General features: G+C 52.6%; 1 protein-coding gene across 3 annotated transcripts in view; it reads right to left on the reverse strand.

Moving 5' to 3' along the window:
* Positions 1-17,422, reverse strand: part of CCN4 (cellular communication network factor 4) — a 30,818-nt gene extending 13,396 nt beyond the window's left edge. The window contains exons 1-2 of one of the 3 annotated variants that reach the window (XM_067711200.1): positions 17,119-17,422; positions 812-1,091 (exon numbers count right to left, since the gene is read on the reverse strand). In XM_067711200.1, coding sequence (XP_067567301.1) covers positions 812-1,091; positions 17,119-17,190 — 352 coding nt within the window. In that variant the 5' untranslated portion in view covers positions 17,191-17,422. The remainder of the gene's footprint in view (positions 1-811; positions 1,092-17,118) is intronic. The other 2 variants (XM_067711199.1, XM_067711201.1) reach the window with 2 other exon arrangements.
* Positions 17,423-18,685: the final 1,263 nt, after the last annotated feature.

The following is an 18,685-nucleotide window of genomic DNA, read 5'->3' on the forward strand; positions in this document are numbered from 1 at the left end:
AAGCAAAGGCAAATAGAAACCCCAGGAAAAACAAAAGCCTTCATAATAAAGGAAATTCAAACAAGTGCACTGTCTCATGTCACAGTGAAAAACATTTACATAATCCTAATATTGTAAATAGTGGTTTATAACCAAAAATATGACAATGACATTGGAAGATGGGGGAGACGTCAGGTGGTAGTAAGGAACTCAGACATTAGCTATCATATAGGGATCATTCATAGATTATCCACAATTGATATTTAAAGCTGATCAATGTATAACTGAAGACATGTATTGAGGATTTGCAACTACCAGAAGAAAGGGCTGGAAGCTAAAAGTGACTGTAGCAACCAGAGGAACATGGGTGGGTGGTAGGAAGGGATGGTCTCAGGCTGCTGGGTTTTATCCTTTCAAGGCTACTAAATGTTTTAAAGCCATGTTATTTTAATTTACAATATTACTGAAATATCTGGAGCTCTGCAGGGTCCTGGTGCCCCTGGGAGGTCATGGGCAACCAGCAAAGGGTTCTACCACTAAGAAAACAGAACCAGGCTTAGGTCTTGACTGGTGGATGCCTCTTCCCTGGACTCATCCATGGATGGAGAACAGAGAAGACAGCCAGGTTCTGGGTGCCAGAGGAATGCAGCATCCCTCCCTCCTCAGGAAGAGCCCAGCCTCTGGCCTCTAATCACGGCCTGGGGTAGGGGGCGGGGGGTATTTCCTGCAGAACTGGAGCCAGGCCAGAGGAAGGGCAATGGGTGGGGGGTCCCTGGGCCAGAGCTGGGGATGCTGGGGGCTGGTCGGATGGTGTGTGTGGGGTGTCACTTACGTGCACATACTCCTACTGCGTACCTCGGGCTGTCCCCACTGTAGTCACAGTAGAGGCCCCGGTGGGGGTCACAGACAGCAGCCTCCGTGCAGTTGTCCCCGAGCTGCTGAGCACACATCTTGCAGCATTCGCAGCCGTCTGTGATGAGGCTGACCCCCAGCGGGCAGCGGGGTGGGGAGGACGGGCACTCGCACGGCCACTTGCAGAACTGGGGGTGTGCAGAGGTGTCCTCCAGGGGAGCCGGGGTGAAGATCGTGGCCGTGGGAGCTGGAGAGAGGGCCTGCAGGGGAAGGGCAGACATAAAGGGAGCTGCCAGGTAAGGGGTTCAGAGGCCAAAGGTCTGCAGTCACCTTCCCATCTTCACGGTGTTCAAAAGGTTTACGCGAAATTATGTTTCTCCACCATGCTTTTACTAGCCAGACGTCTCCTTTCTCCTCAGTGCAACCACAGGAGGAGCCGGAGTTCAGAGACTTAAGCCCGTCGCCCAAATTCCCCAGCTGGTAGGCCAGGGGGCAGGGGGCAGACTCTAGGTCAGATCTCTGAGCCCCATGGGTGTTTCCTTCCCTTCTGATCATCCCGAAACCTGGGAGGTCCTTGAGTTGGCCTCGATTGAAGGTGAGGAAGCTACAGCTTTGAGGAAATGCCTTCTGATGAGTCACGCCGTGTGGCACGGCCCACACCCCATCCACCGGTTGCTCTTTTCTCTGCGTCCTAAAGATCTACCCTCTCCACTGAGGTTTCAGGTGTACAGCACAGTGATTCAGTTACACATACATACATAGACACATGCACGTATATGTACATTCTTTTTCAGATTATATCCCCTTATAGGTTATTAGGAGATATTGAGTATAGTTCTGTGCTCTACAGTAGGTCCTTGTTAGTTACCTATTTTATAGTAGTGTGTATCTGTTAATCCGAAACTCCTAATTTATCCCTCTACCCCCCTTTCCCTTTGGTAGCCACACATTTGCTTTCTATGGCTGTAGGTCTACTTCTGTTTTGTAAATAAGTTCATTTGTATCTTTTTTATTTTCAGATTCCACATGTAAGTGATATGCATATTTAACGTCGGGTTTCAGGCAGGTATTTTTATGAATTTTCTTCTCCTTCTTATTTCCCCTCTGAGCCCCGGGAAAGGGCTGCATGGGTGGCTCCTGCAGCTGGCTTGCTCTGCCTCCGTAGGGAAGGGAGTCATGCTCTTGTTGCTGGTGCAAACCATGCAGAGAGGGGTCTTATTTTGCGCTAAGGGTAACGGACCACCACTCCGCTTCCCCAAACTGCACTCCTCCCCAGAACCCCATTCCCATCCCCGAGCCCATATATTCATCTTTATGTTGGCAAATATGATGGACAGGACAACAGGCCAGCGGGGAAGGAGACGTAAGTCCCAAAGGGCCCCCCCTGTGCTGAAGATCAGGCAGATAGAACGGGAGGCTGCTGTGGGATGCCGGCCAGTATTAGGAGCTTCCGGCTGCCTGTATCTCAGGGATCCAGTCCCCCGCCTGGCCCCTCCGGCTGCCTTCCTGAACGGCCCTCCTGGCCCCTCACTCTATACTGGAGGAAACCTAGGCCCAGGGAGGAAGGGAATTGCCTGAGGATGGAGAGTGGAGGCTGCATTTTCCCACCCCCAGGCGGTGGTCCCTGCTGGGGAGCCTCCTGTCTGGGGCTCCTGAATTCTGAGGTTAGCGGAGGTGGAACCAGGGCTTGTGCGGGCTGCCCCACGGGCCAGCTCCTCCGTCTTGAACCAGAGCCTGCTCTGTGGGCTTACAGATCTGCGCTTCATTCTTTGAACAATAGATGCTGAGATATTCCGACAGATTCCTTCTTTTCCTGAGGAGGAAAGCGAGATCCAAAAGGCAGAGGGACACCTCCAGGATGACACGGGCCATGTCAGGGCATAGGCACAAATGACTCTCCAAGCTCTCATTTCTGGGACCTTTACCTCTGCCCCCTCTGGGCTCTTTCAGTCACTCCACAAACATTTGCTGAGCTAGCTCACCGTCTCTCTTAAGTTTTAGGCATTTGAAGATGAAGTTATTAAAAATGTCCTGTGCTTGTGGCGCCGCAGCTCATAGGAGAGACAGTTATTCGAGGTGATTTATCACAATGGGAGGCCGTGTGTGAGTGCTGGGCACCGGGGCAGCCCCGGGAGCTCTCTGACTACCAGGGCAGGAAGCTCTCTGCCGAGGTGAGTGGTGGACATCCTTGAGTGCCTGGCTGTGAGAACCAGAGGCCAGGAGAGATGGTCCAGGCTGAAGTGCTGGATTAGCTGGGCTCTTGGTTCTGTGCTCGGCACATAACAAGTGCAGTAAATATTGATTTGACACATTAAGGGACTTTGAAAGTCAAAACTGCAAACCTTGATTTGAGGCTTTCGTCGCCTCTAGGCTTGGTTTCAGGCAGGTTTGCTGGTGGGGAGCAGACTGCTCTGCAGGTTGGCAGGGCTGGTCTGTGTTCATCGGGAAAGCATTTAGGTTACCTTCCCTCGTTCGCTTTTCCTCGAAAAGTACAATGTGACACACAAAACCCCAAACCCCCAAATCAATGAAACCACACGCTCACACACACACACACACACACACACACACACACACACACCCTCATCTTTCTGACTCTGTGCAGAGAGACTTTTCCTTGTCAGTCTGTGACAGTGGAGGCCTGGAGCTTTATGAAGCCCCCAGACCACCTCTGACAGTCTCTAGACCCTCAAGACCTACTCCTGGCAGAGGAAATAAAAAAAAAAACCCTCTCCTCCAGGAAGCCTTCCGTGCCTTTCCCAGGTTGTATTAGAGGTGCTGCCTCCCCCACTAAAATGTGAACTTGTAAAGGACAGAGCCTGTGCCTTACTTCTCTCTGTGGGCCTGAAACACGGCTCACGGCCCACAGCAGGGCTGTGTCAGTGTCACCTGGTGGAATGGATGGATGGGGAATTGTTGACTCTAAGGGGCTTTGGTGTCTCTTGATTTTTCAGGGTCTACCATCTTGGAAGCTTTTTTCTCTGCTCTAAGTTTGAGGGTCAAGAAAACAGCATGGGACCCGAGACAGTCAGAAGTGGGTTCTCTGTGTCCTTGGACAACCTTTCTGAGCCTCAACATCCCCATCTGTGAAATGGCCACAGTAATGCCCCCTCGGGAACTGCTGGGAGGGTGGAGGCATTGTGTATGCAGAAGCACTGTGTATGCAGGCCTGGCAAAGGGCAGACGCTCGAAAGCACGACTTCGCCCTTGCGCTCCCTTGCTTGTGCGCCCTGCCTCGCACCCACACAGCCCAGCACAAGACTTGGGGGTCTGGACACTTTGAACTGAGCTGGGATGGTCTGGAATCTGGATAGTAACCACCTCCACGTGGTTACTATCCATCCTGCTGTCTCCATACCAAGTTAAACCTCCCCAGAAGGAAGCCTCCTTTCCAAGTGCACGCCGGGAGCCCCAGGGCACTCAGCTCCTCAAGGGGAGCTGCAGAGAAGGCCCCCCGCCTTGGATGAGGGAAGCAGGTGATGGCGCCGTGGGGCAGTGGAGGGAGGGGCCCCGGGTCCGCTGAGCCAAGCCCTTGCTGTTGGCGCCATCTAGTGGTAGAAATCTGCCATCCCTAGAAGGTCCTGGGTGAGAGCTGTGGGGTGGGAAGACCTTCAGACCCCAGGGCCTGAGGACTCCTCATTTTGGTGCATGACCCTCTGAATCCCGACTGCCTTGTCCAGCACCCACGCCCCAGGGAAAGTGACTGCACACACACACACACACACACACACACACACACACACACACACACGCGCATCAGCCACCTTGAATACCCAAGACGGCACTGCACGTCCGCCTGCCCTTGGTCACGGTACAGGGACTATTGCAAACTCACTGGGCCTACATCATCTTTTATAACAGCAGAAGCTAAGGGTGAGCAAAGGGAAGGAAAGCAGTCAGAAAGCAAGGAGAATATCTATCGTCTGGAGAAAAAGCCAAAGAGAATCAAGAAGAGCCCTGGGTACTTGCAAATTGCAGCTGTTCACATAAGAGCCTCTTTTACAATGTGCTTCTGCATGCGGACTCCCCGCGGACACCACTGTGTTTACAGGAAAGACAGGAGGGTGGGGCTGTGCCCTGATGCTTCCCAGGCTGGGCACCCAGGGCTCAGGCTCCTGCCTGGTTCTGCCCGCTCAGCCCCTCAGCTCCCGGGCTGAGCCCACTGCCCACCTCCATCCTCAGAGCCCCCAGGGCAGTGCCTCACGCAGTCACTTCCTACCGTGGCTCCCAAACTTTGCTGCATCTTAGGACCACCCAGAAGCTTTGATAAACACTGATGCCTGGCCACTGTCCGCAGACAGCCTGACTGAAGTGGTCTGGGAAGAATCCTGGGCACTGAATGCAGCCGAAGGTGACAAGGGTCCACTTGCCTAAGGACCTGGTTAAGATACAGATGCCTGAAGCCCACTTGGAATATTCAGCTTCAGCTCTTCTATGCTGGGCCCAGAATGTGTATGTTGACCTACACCCCTGGTGATTCTCGTGAGAATGGGAACCGTTGTCTTAGAGAACTGGGCCAGGGGAGGGTACGATGGGGAGATTCTAGGCCATTTTCCTGTCTTAACATGACTTTTCTAGAACATCACTTACACGCCTAACCTGTCAGCAGCTTGATCAACCTTCCACAAAGCAGTCCAGGCCAGACTGCAGAACACACACCGTTTTCGGTAAGCAGGCCTCATGTAGTTAATTGAAAATGATGTACTTTGCTTTTACTGTTTTGTGAGAAAGACTGAAAAATGAAAGAAATAGAAAAGGAGCAGCTCCCCATGATAAGACCCCTAAGTGTCAGCTGGGTACTGAATGAATGTGTCCCCTCAAATTTATATGTTGACGTTCTAACCTCTCTAAAGGTCATGGTATTAGGAGGTGAGGTCTTTGGGGGTGATGAGATCATAAGGGTGGAGCCCTCACGGATGGGATTAGTACCCTTATAAAAAGGATTGCAGAGAGCTCCCTGGCTCCTTCCACCATGTGAAGAGACAATGAGAAGATGCCAGTTATGAAAAGGGTCCTCATGTAGAATGTGACCATGCTGGCCTTGACCGTGGACTTCCAGCCTCCAGAACTATAAGCAATAACTTGTTGTTTGTGGCCACCCGGTGTGTGTTTTCCTAAAGAAGCCCAAAGGGGCTAAGACCGTGTCTGCCACTTAACCCTCTGGCAGGGAGGGTAATCAATCGGCAGGTTGAAAGCCGAGAATCAGTCCATTTAATCATATTTATTGGACAAACTTAAGCAGATGAAAATTAAGAAGGAAAACATTTTTGCAACAATAAACGGTGGTAGGCATGGGAGCGGAGAGTAGGAGCTGGCAGTGGTGGGGTGCCACCCTGAGACCTTAATCATCCTGATCGATGATGGAGCCAGACCCCACCATCCTCTGAGAGTGTGTGTGGTTCATCGATGAGCAGGGCCCTGGGACCAGGAGGAAAGGGCAGGGCATCTGCAGTGAGTGGAACCCATTTCCCAAGGCTCTGTGACCTGGGGCCGTGCTCACCCTCTCTGAGCTTCAGTTTCCTCATTTGTAAAATAGTAATGATGACAGCATCCTCCAGCAGCCCTAATGAGCAGTTATAGTCTTACCTCCATTTTACGGATGAGGAAACTGAAGCTCAGAGAGCTTAAGTAACTTGCTCACAGTCTCGCAGCTGAGAAGGGGTCTCTGAGTGTCCCCAGAGTGTCCCTCCAGAGGAACTTATCACCATGCTGCCCTACTCCTTCATCCCTTCACATTCATATCCGTACATTCATTCCTCCATCCTCCCATCACACACATGTACTAAGCATCTCCTGCGCGGTTGGTGCTCAGATGAACAAGGCGTGTGGTTCTTACCCGAAGGCAGTCACAGTATGGACACACACACAAGATTATAACACGGGGTGGTGACAATTGTAATTCATTTGAGCCCAAGCTTCCAGGGGTCCCCGGAAGAGGAGATGGGAGCCTCTCGCGGGGCTTTTCAGGGACAGATTGCCCTTTGTTGACTCCTAGGTGCTCAACACTGAGCCTGGCTCACCGTGGGCTAGTGCTTCGTGAATGGAAGGGATGGTAGAGAGCTTGGGCTTGCCCACGTTTGGGCGGCCACCCCCAGATGCTCCACCAGGGGGCAGGGTTGAGACAGGAATTGCCTGAGCCAGCCTCAGCTGGGCCCTGGGGGTTTTAGGAAAGGGCTGCCTTGTCTGGAAGCAGTTTCTGTTTGCTCCTTCCCTGAAAAGAGGCCTCGGTGGGCAGTGGGAGAATGTGGACACAGACCTGGGTCCAGAGCTGGGGATGCCCTGTGGTCAGCCCTCTCTGACCGTTTGCTCTCACTTTTCTGGTGTAACTAACAGGCGGCCACCATGTGACCTGGTGGACACGTTTTCTGAGCATCTCCTCCTCCGAGGATACCCCTAGGGGTCTGTACCCAGGGCTTGGTAGGAATGCCCTGCAGGTGGGGTCACCGTCTTGGAAAACTCTTAGCTCAAACCCCACCAAGGCACCTGGCCTGAGTGTTTGGAGGACCCAGCACTGCCCAGAGCCTTCCATGCTCACTCCGGTTCCGATGGCAGGATCTCTAGGGACGTGAGGCCCAGCGCTGGCCAGGCTGCACGTCTTGGGAGGTGGAAGGTTTGTAGAGCTTTTCTGCTAATTAGTTTTGCAAACATGCAGCCTTATGAGCGTCTGTTTGGAAAAGTCGACTTTATATGGAGAAGGTAGAAAGGGCAGGAAGCCAGATTTCTTTCCAAATAACGAGCCCTCATGAATTTGTTCATTCATCAACTGAATATAAAGCATCTACAAAGTTCCCCGTATAAAGTCTCAGGGAGCACCCAGCCTCCCCAGGAGACAGGAGTATGAAAAAGGCAATTGCATTATAGAGCAAGGATCAGAAACCAGCCCCCAGGGACATCCCGCCCACAGCATTTTTTGTAACAGACTAGAACGGTTTCTTCACTTTTAAAAGGCTGTAAAAAAAACAAAAAAGAAGATTCCATGGAAAGCCTATAGTCCACAAAGCTTAGAATATTTACTCTCTGGTCTTTTTTTAGTAAATGATCGCTAACTTCTGTTATAGAGTGACAGCGCTATTAATAAGAGCTAACCCTGACGGAGTGCATAGCCAGTGGTGGGCGTTTCTACCAGGGTTACGTATAATCAGACTTAAAATGTGTTCATTCTTTTTTGGGGGCGTGTTCAAATATTCACACTGTTGGGAGAATAATATAATGAATCTCACATACCTATTCCCACTTCAATAATTATCAACCAACCTCTGTCCATCTCCTCTCCTCCATTTCTCCCGCCTACACACATGCTTTTTCATTCTTGAGGATTTCAAAGCAAATCTCAGACATCATGTGATTGTACCTGAAATTCTGCAGAGAGTGTCTCTGAAGTATGGAGAATTATAAACAAACAAACAATTTTCACACCAATTAACTTAGTCTGGTTACAATTTTGTAATCTTCCCTATAGCAAATACTTAGTCCGTATTCAGACTTCACTGATTATCTCAAAGCTTTAAAAAAAAAATCAGATGGTTTCTATGAATCAAGATCAAAATGAGGTCTACATTGTCTGCGTTTTGCCTTTTATGCCTCTTTTATTGGTCTCCACGCTAAGTCATCTAGTCGTTGTGAGAACCCTAAGAGGCAGGCTGCTTTTATAACCATCTCCCCCAGTTTACAGATAAGTAAACTGAGCCACAGAAAGGTCAGATCATTTGCCCAAGACTGTTCACAAGTGGCAGAGTTGGGATCTGAACCAGTATCAGTCTCTTAAGGCATCACACCCAAGGCCACACGGCGGGGTGTCTCAGCAGAGTCTAGGGGCTATGAGAGCAAGGTGAGAAGGGAAGGGATGGGGCCGTGGAAGCAGGGAGGGCTTCCTGGAGGAGGAGCCATTTGGTCTGCATCTTAAAAGGATGAGTGAGAATTGACCAGAATGGCAAAGAGAACATCCAAGCTGAGGAACGGCATGAGCAGGGGTGTGCGGGTGCTGCAAAGTGGCATGGAGCAGGAATGACCAGTGGTCACCGTTGCTGGGGCTTAGGGCTCAAGGACACAGGGAAGGCAAGCAGGCCTCATGGCCAGAGGACCTAAGGGCCATGCCTGGGACGTGTGCGCCTGCTGGGGGGAAAACGGGGATCTCTCCTGAGTCAGCCAACTCATTGTGCCAGGCAATGACCAGAACACCCCTGTAAGGGCAGTGCTGCGGGTCCCCATTTGACAGATGGGAAAACTGAGGCCCACGGAGGTTAGAGACACAGCAAGACAATTATACACTCTGTTCTGACTCTGGGTCTCATATTCCCCCAGCAACCTCTAAGAGACCCTGTTCTTGCCTGATTTCCAGTTCATTCAACTCACGAAAAGGAGCAGAGAGCCTTCCACATCCCAGGCTTGGCTGTGGTGGTGGCCATGGCTGACCAGGGAGGGGACCAGCCCTGGAGCAAGAGCCAGTACAGACACAGGGGGAAGAAACTGCCCTCTGAGCTTAAGCCTGTTCTGCATACAAGGGAAGAGCTAGCAGCCGTCCAGTAGGACAGAGGGAACGGTCTTCAGCCCCTACGGGTGGACCTGTAGGTGGGAGGCCCTGGGCTGCAGCCCTGATGCTGAGACTGTGGCCTTGGACGAGTTGCTTGCCCCCCTGACAGGGCAGGAGCAAGTGGGCTGAGGCAATCCCTCTGGCGCTGTCTGACTCTGACCATCAGCTCACTGAGCTGGGCCTCCGACAAGGCCTCCCCTCCATCCACCGCCTGGACCCCGACCGCCCCCCCCTTCCCTCCTCCTGGATGGGGCCCTGTCTCGGGTGGGGAGGGCAGAACGTGGACAAGAGGCTGGGGCACTGGACACCCTGGGAAGGGGTCCTGCCAGCCCTGTGTGGGGAGCTTGGGTGTGTTCTTGAAGCGTGGATCGCAGGGAGGTCATCAAAATATGTGCCTCAGTGTCCAAGCCTGTAAAGTGGGGGTGATACTCAGTGAGACTCAGTGAGCTCCGTGTGGTCCTCAGCCCCCAGCGAGGTCCCAGCAAGGGTTGATGCTTTTGATCCTTTAAGAGCTGAAGTTTGCAGTTGTCAGGACGTGGCTACTTGGGGTATAGGGCCAGAGACAGCTGGAGTGAGTGTGTGTGTGTATGGGGGGCAGATCTGAACACCCAGGGCAGCAGTAGGGAGGACAGGTAGACGGCAGCAGTCCCCAGTCCACATAGCACCCACCCACCAGCTTCTGCTGTCCAGGAGCTCTCAGAAAAGCCTAGAAGACAGCACCCCAACCCCAGAGCACCCTGATCATCACTCTCTCATCGCGGCCCCCAAGCTCCTTCTCGACGCGCGCTCAGCATCCAACCTGCATTCTCTGCCTCTGTCTCTGGGGCTCTGTGAGTCGGGCTTTTAGGTCCCTTGTATGGAGGTGGGGGGCTGGCTCTCAGCCCCAGGCGCTATACCGCCATCTCCCCTCGGCCACCACTCCATCCTGCCGAGAGCACGGGCAGAGTGGGTTTCTCGTCTCCACTTTCAGATGAAGAAATCCAGGCTCAGAGATGAAACCAAAGCCTAGCCTAGAATGCGGTCTGCGACTCCTTGCTCTGTGCTCAGGAACCACGTCCGTGGCTATGGCTCGCTGATCAGTCCTCTTAGTGACCGGGTCCGAGCGGGGAGCTGGAGGCCCTGGGTAGGGAGAAAAGGGTGGATAATGGCGCAGGTTTCTCACGGGGCAGATGGAGGCATTATTCACGGAGATGGGGGGCAGGTGGGACTAAGCTCTTAATGGTATTTACAAGGATGCTTCTCGAACGTGCGAGGCCTCAAGGATTGACTGTGGTCGAAAGTATCAAAACTCTGGAGTCCTGGATGGCGGCTCAACCAGCTCAGTAGGCCCAGGGGAGCCGCCACTGGTCTTTGCAGCAGCGTCCGGGCATCCTAAGGACCAGGCCTGACCGGGTACCACTGAGATGGCGGGACCCTTGGAGATGAAGCTGGTGGTATGCTTTCCAGTTTTATGAGACCAGGGGTACGCTCTGAGAGTTGAAATGGGAGACGTGGGGAAAAGGGAGAATATCTGGGGACACCTTGAAGGGAGGAATCATATCTAGAGGACCATTCCAGAGCATGGGCTTTTGGGGTGTCAGGCCAACCATACTCTTAATGAAGAGGCAGCAGTATGCTTTCCCTTACAAGAATCATGGCATCCGAGCCCTGTGACTGGCCCACCTGATGAATGAGTTGTGGCCCCTAGGAGTGGCTCACGCCTCCAGCTGGAAGCAAGTTTGGGGTCAAGTCCAACCTCCTCATTTTCAAGATTAACAGATGAGCGCTATGAAGGCAAGTGGCTTGTCTGATGTCACGGTGATGACTAGCTCTCTCCGCAACGTTATTCTGCCCCAGGAGCAGGATGTGAGTCCTAGCTCTCTCAGAATATTCCTCCGCCCTTAGACCACTTCCTTCCTCCTGCCCCTTCCAGCCCTGGGCGGGCTCAGGGCACATGGCCCTTCTCTCCACTCTAAGACTCGACGCGGGATTATGCGAGGGGCAGGGGAGGACCCCTCCCTTCCTGTCCTTTGGGCCTGGGCGCTCTTTCCTCCGTCTTCCCCCTTATACCACCACCAAGGCCGAGCAGAGCCCAGGCCCATGCCCCAAGCCTGGACTTGCTTCCAGATGAGGCGGATGAGATGGGAAGATTTTATCACATCCCCTGGAATGCCCATTATCCACATTTGAGAGGCCCAGCTCCTCCTCTGATTCTGTCTCTCTTCCCCCCACTCCCCGCCCCCGCCATGATGGAAGGAAGAAGGGTAGGAGAGCTGGTAGATTATCAGGACGTCACGGCTGGAGGAGATACCAGAGTCTCTCTAATTTGATGGTTTTGGAAACCATGTGTGTGTAAGAATCTTCAAGGTGCCAGTTAATGTACAGGTGCCTGGGGGTGGGGGTGGGAGGTCTCCCCAGGAATTCAGGCTCAAGGCCCCAACGTTAGGTTTTTTTCTTCTGCAAGCCCTCTAAGCTTCCCTGTCAGATTTTCAACACATTCGTCTGTGCTAGGGAAAAAATCTACCTCCAGCACGTGAGCCGTCCTTGTCGGTAGGGACTGAGTTAACCATCTATCGCCACATCTCTAGAAATAGGAAGGGGCTGGGCACATAGCCGCACTGTTAACATCCATGGAACAAGTGAGTGGATGGGCATGAAAATCACTGTCATTGTCAACCTGACTCAGGGTTGTAAGACACAAGTCTCCCCTTCAAGCATCATCATCACCACCATCACCATCACCACCATCATCGTCAACATTACCACCATCATCATCATCAGTATTTCTTTCTCCTACGTGATAATCCAGAAGCGTTCACTGACTCCCTCTACATGTTCTGGGAAGCTGGCCAGGATGTGGAAACCTCGAGATCTTCTGAAGACCAACTCAGCACTGAGCCCAGCACAGCCCACCAATTACTCTGCCCCCCCCCTCTTGCCCAGCTGGTACTGAGCCTGGGGTCTTTACCCTTTATTCTTTAAGCCTCCCAAGAGGATTAGCACCCAAGAAGTGAGTACTAACATTATGCCATTTTACAGATGAAGAAACTGGCTCAGAGAGGCTGGGTTACTTGTCTGAGGGTGCACAGCTTGCAAGGAGAGGAGCTCAGTATTTTCCCTTCCCCACCTATTACGACCGTTCTATGTACACTTGTGTCTTTCCAGGACAACACTGTCTAGTAAAACATCATGTGAGTTCTGAATGGAATTTTACATTTTCTAGCAGCCACACTAAAGCGTAAAGGTGAAATTTATTTTCATGATGTATTTTGTTTAGCCCAATATCTTGAAAGTATTATCATTTCAACATGGAGTCAACAGAAAAAAATTATCATGAGAATTTCACAGTCTTGTATTCACACTAAGTCTTTGAAATCCAGTGTGTATTTTAGCCTTTCGGCTCAGCTGGGACACAGCCACATCTCAGCTGCCCAGCGGCCTCATGTAACAAGTGGCTACTGGTTGGGCAGTGCTAGTCTGGACTATAATAAGCCTGCCTTGTAGGTGTGTGGTTTTCAAGGGAGCTGATGTACGCAGATGCCGCGGATACAGTGCCCAGGACACGGTGAGCGCTGGATCAGTGTTAGCCCTCATCGTCATCCGTGTTACTGGGACAGAGTGTGCTCCACGGGAGCTGCTGAATGAATGGACAGTGTGCTGAAGCCTCGCCCGCAGACGTCTGCAGTGTTATACGGTTCTCTTGTGGGCCTTCCTACCCGGCTTTACTTCCTGGGCTGTGGTTGGCATCCCTCCCAGCTCCTCCCACGATCCCACCCTGGACCACTGCTGGCTCACCTCCCTGCTCCCATATGTAACCTACAGTGTGTGGAGCAGCCCCTTCCCACCGCTCAGAGAGATGGCAAAGCTTCCTGGGAGGAATTCCAGGGTTTCTGTTTGTACAAAGACAGCCTCCTGGCGTTTGGCTGCTTTGCAGGCGTGGGGCAGGGGCCTTCCCTGAAGCCTGGGGAGGTGATGCCGCTGACAGCCTGGACGTACTGCCCAGCCCAAGGTCAGGATCGGGTCTCCCAAGGAGCACCGTTCCCGTGCCCATTCCAGACGGCGAGCCCTCACCAAGGGCCGTGCCCAGGTGCAAAATGCCAGTCCGAGCCGCGCCCTCGCCAGCATTCTGGACAAGCAGTGGGCGGGAGGGGCCCAGAGCTGGGGGCAGAGTGTCCAATCTGACGGAAGGGGCTCTGAGCAGGGAGCTGGCGGGTGTGGGGTTTGAAATGCTAGCTCAGATCCCAGCTATACACAGGAAGTGCAAAGAAGCCACGTCGCTTATGCTCCTGCAATCTTTTACGAGGGGTGTGCCACTTGCCCGGGGCCACGCGACTCTGTAGTTGGTCTGAGGGGCTGAAAGTGGGTTTGCATTTCACACTCAGCCCACGCATCCTCAAGCACACACACACACACACACACACACACCATGGGGCTTTGTACCTTCAGACAAGCCACCGCCACTCACACGTGCATGCTTTTACCCCTGTGCACACCAACACACATTTCTGTGGGAGAAGGTATATGGGTCTCAGCTGTACACAGACAACCAGAGACCTAATGTGTGCCCCGGAATTTATCTGCACGGCGTTCATGTACCTGGTCATGTGCTTCTGAGAGGCTTCCCTCAAGCAGCCCTGTGTTCACTCCTCGGCAACGGGGAATTGACGGGGCTCGGTCGTCAGCCCCGATTAACAAGAGAGGACGGGAAGGTCCGAGTGCTTAGGGGACCTGCTGGAGCTGCCTCAGCCAGTGGCAGAGCTTGCACCCGGCCTCTCTTTCCTGGATGACATCACCCCTGCCTCCTCTCATTCCAACGCATGAGTGGCTGTCACCTGCCTCGCCAGCCTGTAAGCTCAGCAGGGTCACGGACTTTGTGCTTCTCATATTTGCACACGTACGTGAACCAGGGAGGCAAGAGGCTGTATTGTTGAGAGCTGACCTAGGTTCAAAGGTCAGCTCCACAGATTACTAGCTGTGTGACCTTGGGCAAATTACTTAACCTCTCTGAGCTTTAGTTTTTATCTCCAAAGGAAGATGATTACATCTGCTTAATAGTATTGCTATGAGAATTTAGGAGATGCTTAATAAATAATCATAAGTGTCATGTGGATGAACTGAGGAAGGTCTTACGTATATAAGTATATAGGCTTTGGCACAGTGCTTGGCAACCCCCCCCCAAATGTAGACCCTCTCTCTTAGCACAAGGGAGGTGCTCACTACATGTAGAACGAAGAAAAGAACAAAGAGATGGAAAAACAAGGTCTGTCTGTAGCTCACCTTTATCATATGTTACATTCCTGAGTACACTTGGCTACGTTTCTGAGCTCACTGCCCTGTCCCACTCCTGGATTTATCTCTTCCTGGGTTGGCCTCTTCCTCCTTCAATTACGGAACTTTTCGATAATGTTTTACTATCCGACAGGGCAAGTCCCCCCTCACAATTCGACTTCCTAGAAGTTTTCTTGGCAATTCTCATGAACCTTTTCTTCCATATGGACACGTCTATCATCATTTTTTCCCATTAAAACCTCAGTGGGACCTTGAACGGACTCACATTCCCTTTATGTATGAGTTTGGGGAAGATGACCACAGATGGAACTTGGCTCTGAAGGAAAGTACAGGTTGACCTTTGTCTCCCAGCCCTCAAGGGGGGGGTTAAGGCTCTATCCGGAGAGCTCCTGAATCAGATAACAGTGTTGTAGGGGGGAAGTATGGGTCCCCACAGAAGGTCCCTGGACAGCGGCACAAAAGAGAGGTAACTTGTCTCCTCCCAGAAACCTTCCCTGCATCCTGCTGCCTGGGTCTGTCTGGACTCCCAGCTCCTGTGCTGTGCGTCCCCTCCGCTGAGCCTGAGGGCCTGTACCCCCTCTTCCCTAGTGCAGATTGCTCTGAGGAGGTACCTGGGGTTCCCGTGTACTTGGACCCCCCACATACTTCTCTCCTTCTCCTCACTCAGACCTCACTACCCTACCCCTCTCACCTCTTCACCATCCACCCCCTGTCCTCCCAGACATTGCAACCCTGAAATAAAGGCTGATGTGGCGTCTTCTGGGTGCTCCAGTTTTCAGGAAAGCTATGGAAGAGAGAGTGGGATTTGGCAGGAAACGATCTGAGTTTGAGCCCTCCCACTTATTAATTGTGAGACCCTGGGCAAGTCCCTGATTCGCCCTGTCTCCATTTCTTTCATTTGTAAAATGGAATTAATATCCTTTTTTAAAAAACTTTTTATTTTATATTGGAGCATACTTGATTAGCAATGTTGTGTCAGTTTCAGGTGTACAACAAAGTGATTCTGTTATACGTATAATGTATCTATTCTTTTTCAAATCCTTTTCCCAGTTACCTTGTTACAGAATATTGAGCAGAGTTCCCTGTGCTATACAGTAGGTCCTTGTTGGTCGTCCATTTTAAATACAGCAGTGTGCACATGTCAACCCCAAACTCCAAACTCCCTAAAAGTTCCCTGACCAGGGATGGAACCCATGCCCCCTGAATTGGGAGGGCAGAGTCTTAACCAATGGACGGCCAGGGAAGTCCCTTCTTCTTATTTTTTTTTTTTTTGGTAGGATGGTTCAGCACCAACTTCATTCAGAAGCCGCACAAGTTATGGAGGATTTAACAGCAAGTCACCCAGACGCCCTCCCTGATCTCATCAATGCACACGACCGTGCTTGGAGGAATATCCGTCACCCAGCGCCTATGAGCAACTGGCCTGTGGTCAGCCGTCAGCTCTCAGCCTCAGATCTGGTTGATTCAGAACCAGCGTCTTTGAGCCCACGGGCAAGTAGCTTACCCCCAAGCCTCAGCTTCCTCATCTAGGAATGGGGCACATCAGTCCCCAAGAAAGCCGTCCATGGGTAATAAACTCCCTCTTGCCATCCTCCCTCGTTCTCTTGGCCTTACTACTGGCAGCAGGCCCTGGCCCGGGCTGTGGGATCTTGGATTCAGAAGCTCTTCACAGCTGCCCACCTCCTGCCCGCCCCGTGCCTGCTCCAAGCCTCGAGCCAGCCGCCTGGCTCTGTGCTGCCACGTGTCTTACTCCCTGGCTTCTCGGAGGTGCAGACCTTCCTCCCTTCCCCTCCGTGTGCCTTGGGATGGAGGTGGGAGAGAGAGAACCCTTAGGGTTCCCCTGAAACAGCGGGCTTCCTCTGCAGACCCGAATGTACATGCTTCATAAACTGTAGAGGGCTGTGCAAGCCCAAGGCGGCCGCATTTGGGTTAGAGAATCAGCACAAGCACTGTTTGTGCAAGTTAGTGCTTTTGTTGAGAGCTGTTATTATCCCTTCCAACTTTTCTTGGCCTTTACTAACTCCCCCACCCCCCACCCCCTGCCTTGTAGCATCTCCGACACTTGGAAACTCATTTTCCAAACTCAAAGACTAGAAGTCTAACAATAGTTTTCCTTACTTTATGCTGCTCAGAGAGGGTGAGTGACTAGCCCAAGGTCACACAGCCAGTCTGGGCATTCCTATGTCTGGAGTCCAGGCTCCCTGACTCTGTTCCTTCGAGTGTCCCTTTCTGCTGCATTTCAGGTGGGAATAAAAGGCGTGGAAGTCCTGTTCGTTTTGTTTCCCCAGGTGCTGGCTCTGCTCCTCCCCTTGCCGGGATCAGCTGTCCCCAGCAGCCCTACTCCTCACCCTGGGCCTCGCCCTTGCTCCTCAGTGGACACCTCCCTGCCCCCTAACATTCCAGTCCTTCTCATCCTGCCCACCCATGCAGCAGGACCAGTGGAGATGGGAGCTGGGACCCCTCTCCGTGCCCCTCCGGGCAGGACTCACCATGGCCGGGGTGCTGCCCACTGCTCCTACTGCTGTCACTGCCACCAGCGCCCACGGCAGGAACCACCTCATGCCTGGAGGTCAGTGGCCAAGGCATCTACGGAGCAGCCCAGAGGATCCGGCCACCTCTCGGGGGAGCTGGGCCGAGACTGACCTGGCCCATCAGGAGTGCCAGATATGCCTCTTCCCGCAGCCCTGAGGGGGTTTTATTAAAGCAAGATCTGACGTCAGGGTTAAGGACAAGCCCTGCATTTTCCTCTGAAAAAACTTTTCCTGCCTCTCGCTCTCTCTCTTTTTTTTTTTTCTTTCTTCCCTCTGTCCCCACCTCCAGCCCAAGCTTGGCCAGCCTCCCCGGCTCTGACAGCTCTTAAAGGGAAAGTTACAGGGCTATGATTTCACATCAGGGCGGTAAATTCTCACAGAAGGAGCTGGGGTCATCCTGCCTAGGCGTTTCTCAAAGGTGGGGCGGGGGAGACGGTGGGAGGGTACCAGGCGGAGGTGGAGATACAGTTACAGGGACCAGCGCTGGCACGGGCTTTGAAAGCGCTCCCAGTGGAGAAAATCAACTCCCTTCCAGTCCCTCCCGGCTGCTCCTACTTCTGGTTTGCATTTGTCATCTTTCGCTCCTCTCTCCCTGGCTGCAAGCAAAGGAGGGTGGCTTTAGTCCACTGATCATGAAATGGTATGAATTCACAAATGAGCTCAGGGCTGGGGCCCTGGTTACCATCATCACCTCCTCTACAAATTAAAGCTCTGGTTTCCAATTTACAGGCGTTCCCGCCCCTGCTTTTAGCCTGAAGCCCTTGGGTACTGGAGCTGTCTCCCCATGTCTGGGCGCCTGTTACCCCTGGTGGGTTGGGGTGCCTGGCCTTCACCCCTTGCTGGACACTTGCCACACTGGTGAGGGGTCTCCTTTGGAGCCTGGTTTGCCCTCGTCCAGCCCCCTCATCCCCACGTGGACCTCAGCCACAGCCTCCTGACTGGTTCATTACCGTCCACACTTCTTAGAGCCACCAGAACAATCCTTGGCAAATGGAACCAAGGTGATGGCGGTCTCCTGGCTCCAGCCTCCCAAAGCCTGCCCATTGACTTAGCATGGCATTCCCAGCCCTTGCGTGGCCTCCAGGCCAGCAGCCTCCCTCATCTCTTCTGCTTCCATTCTCCCTCCCCTGCACTACACTCGGCCTCGGTGGACTCCTTGCTGTTCCTCTCACACCCCAGCAAATTCTCATCTCTGGACCTCAGTGGGAACTCTCTTCCCTGTGGTTTTCATAACAATTACGCCATCTCTTCCCTTTTACTGTAACATATACAAGCAGATGCTGAACCATGTGTGGCTGCTCGGAGGTGGTAGCAGACTTGTGCCTGTGGAGGGAGATTATGACCATAGACACGACCCCCATAAGAGGTGACTCTGATGATCTCTCCATTCATTGACTTAGGGGTGGGCCTCTCACCCAATTCTGGCCAATGAGACAGAAAGAGGACTCTGCTGGGGGCTCCTAGAAAGGACTCCATTCCTCAGGAGGAGAATAAACTTCTCTATGCATTCTCTTTCTTCCTTGAG

This window comes from Pseudorca crassidens, chromosome 17, assembly GCF_039906515.1.
Source record: "Pseudorca crassidens isolate mPseCra1 chromosome 17, mPseCra1.hap1, whole genome shotgun sequence".
Taxonomy (NCBI): Eukaryota; Metazoa; Chordata; class Mammalia; order Artiodactyla; family Delphinidae; genus Pseudorca; species Pseudorca crassidens.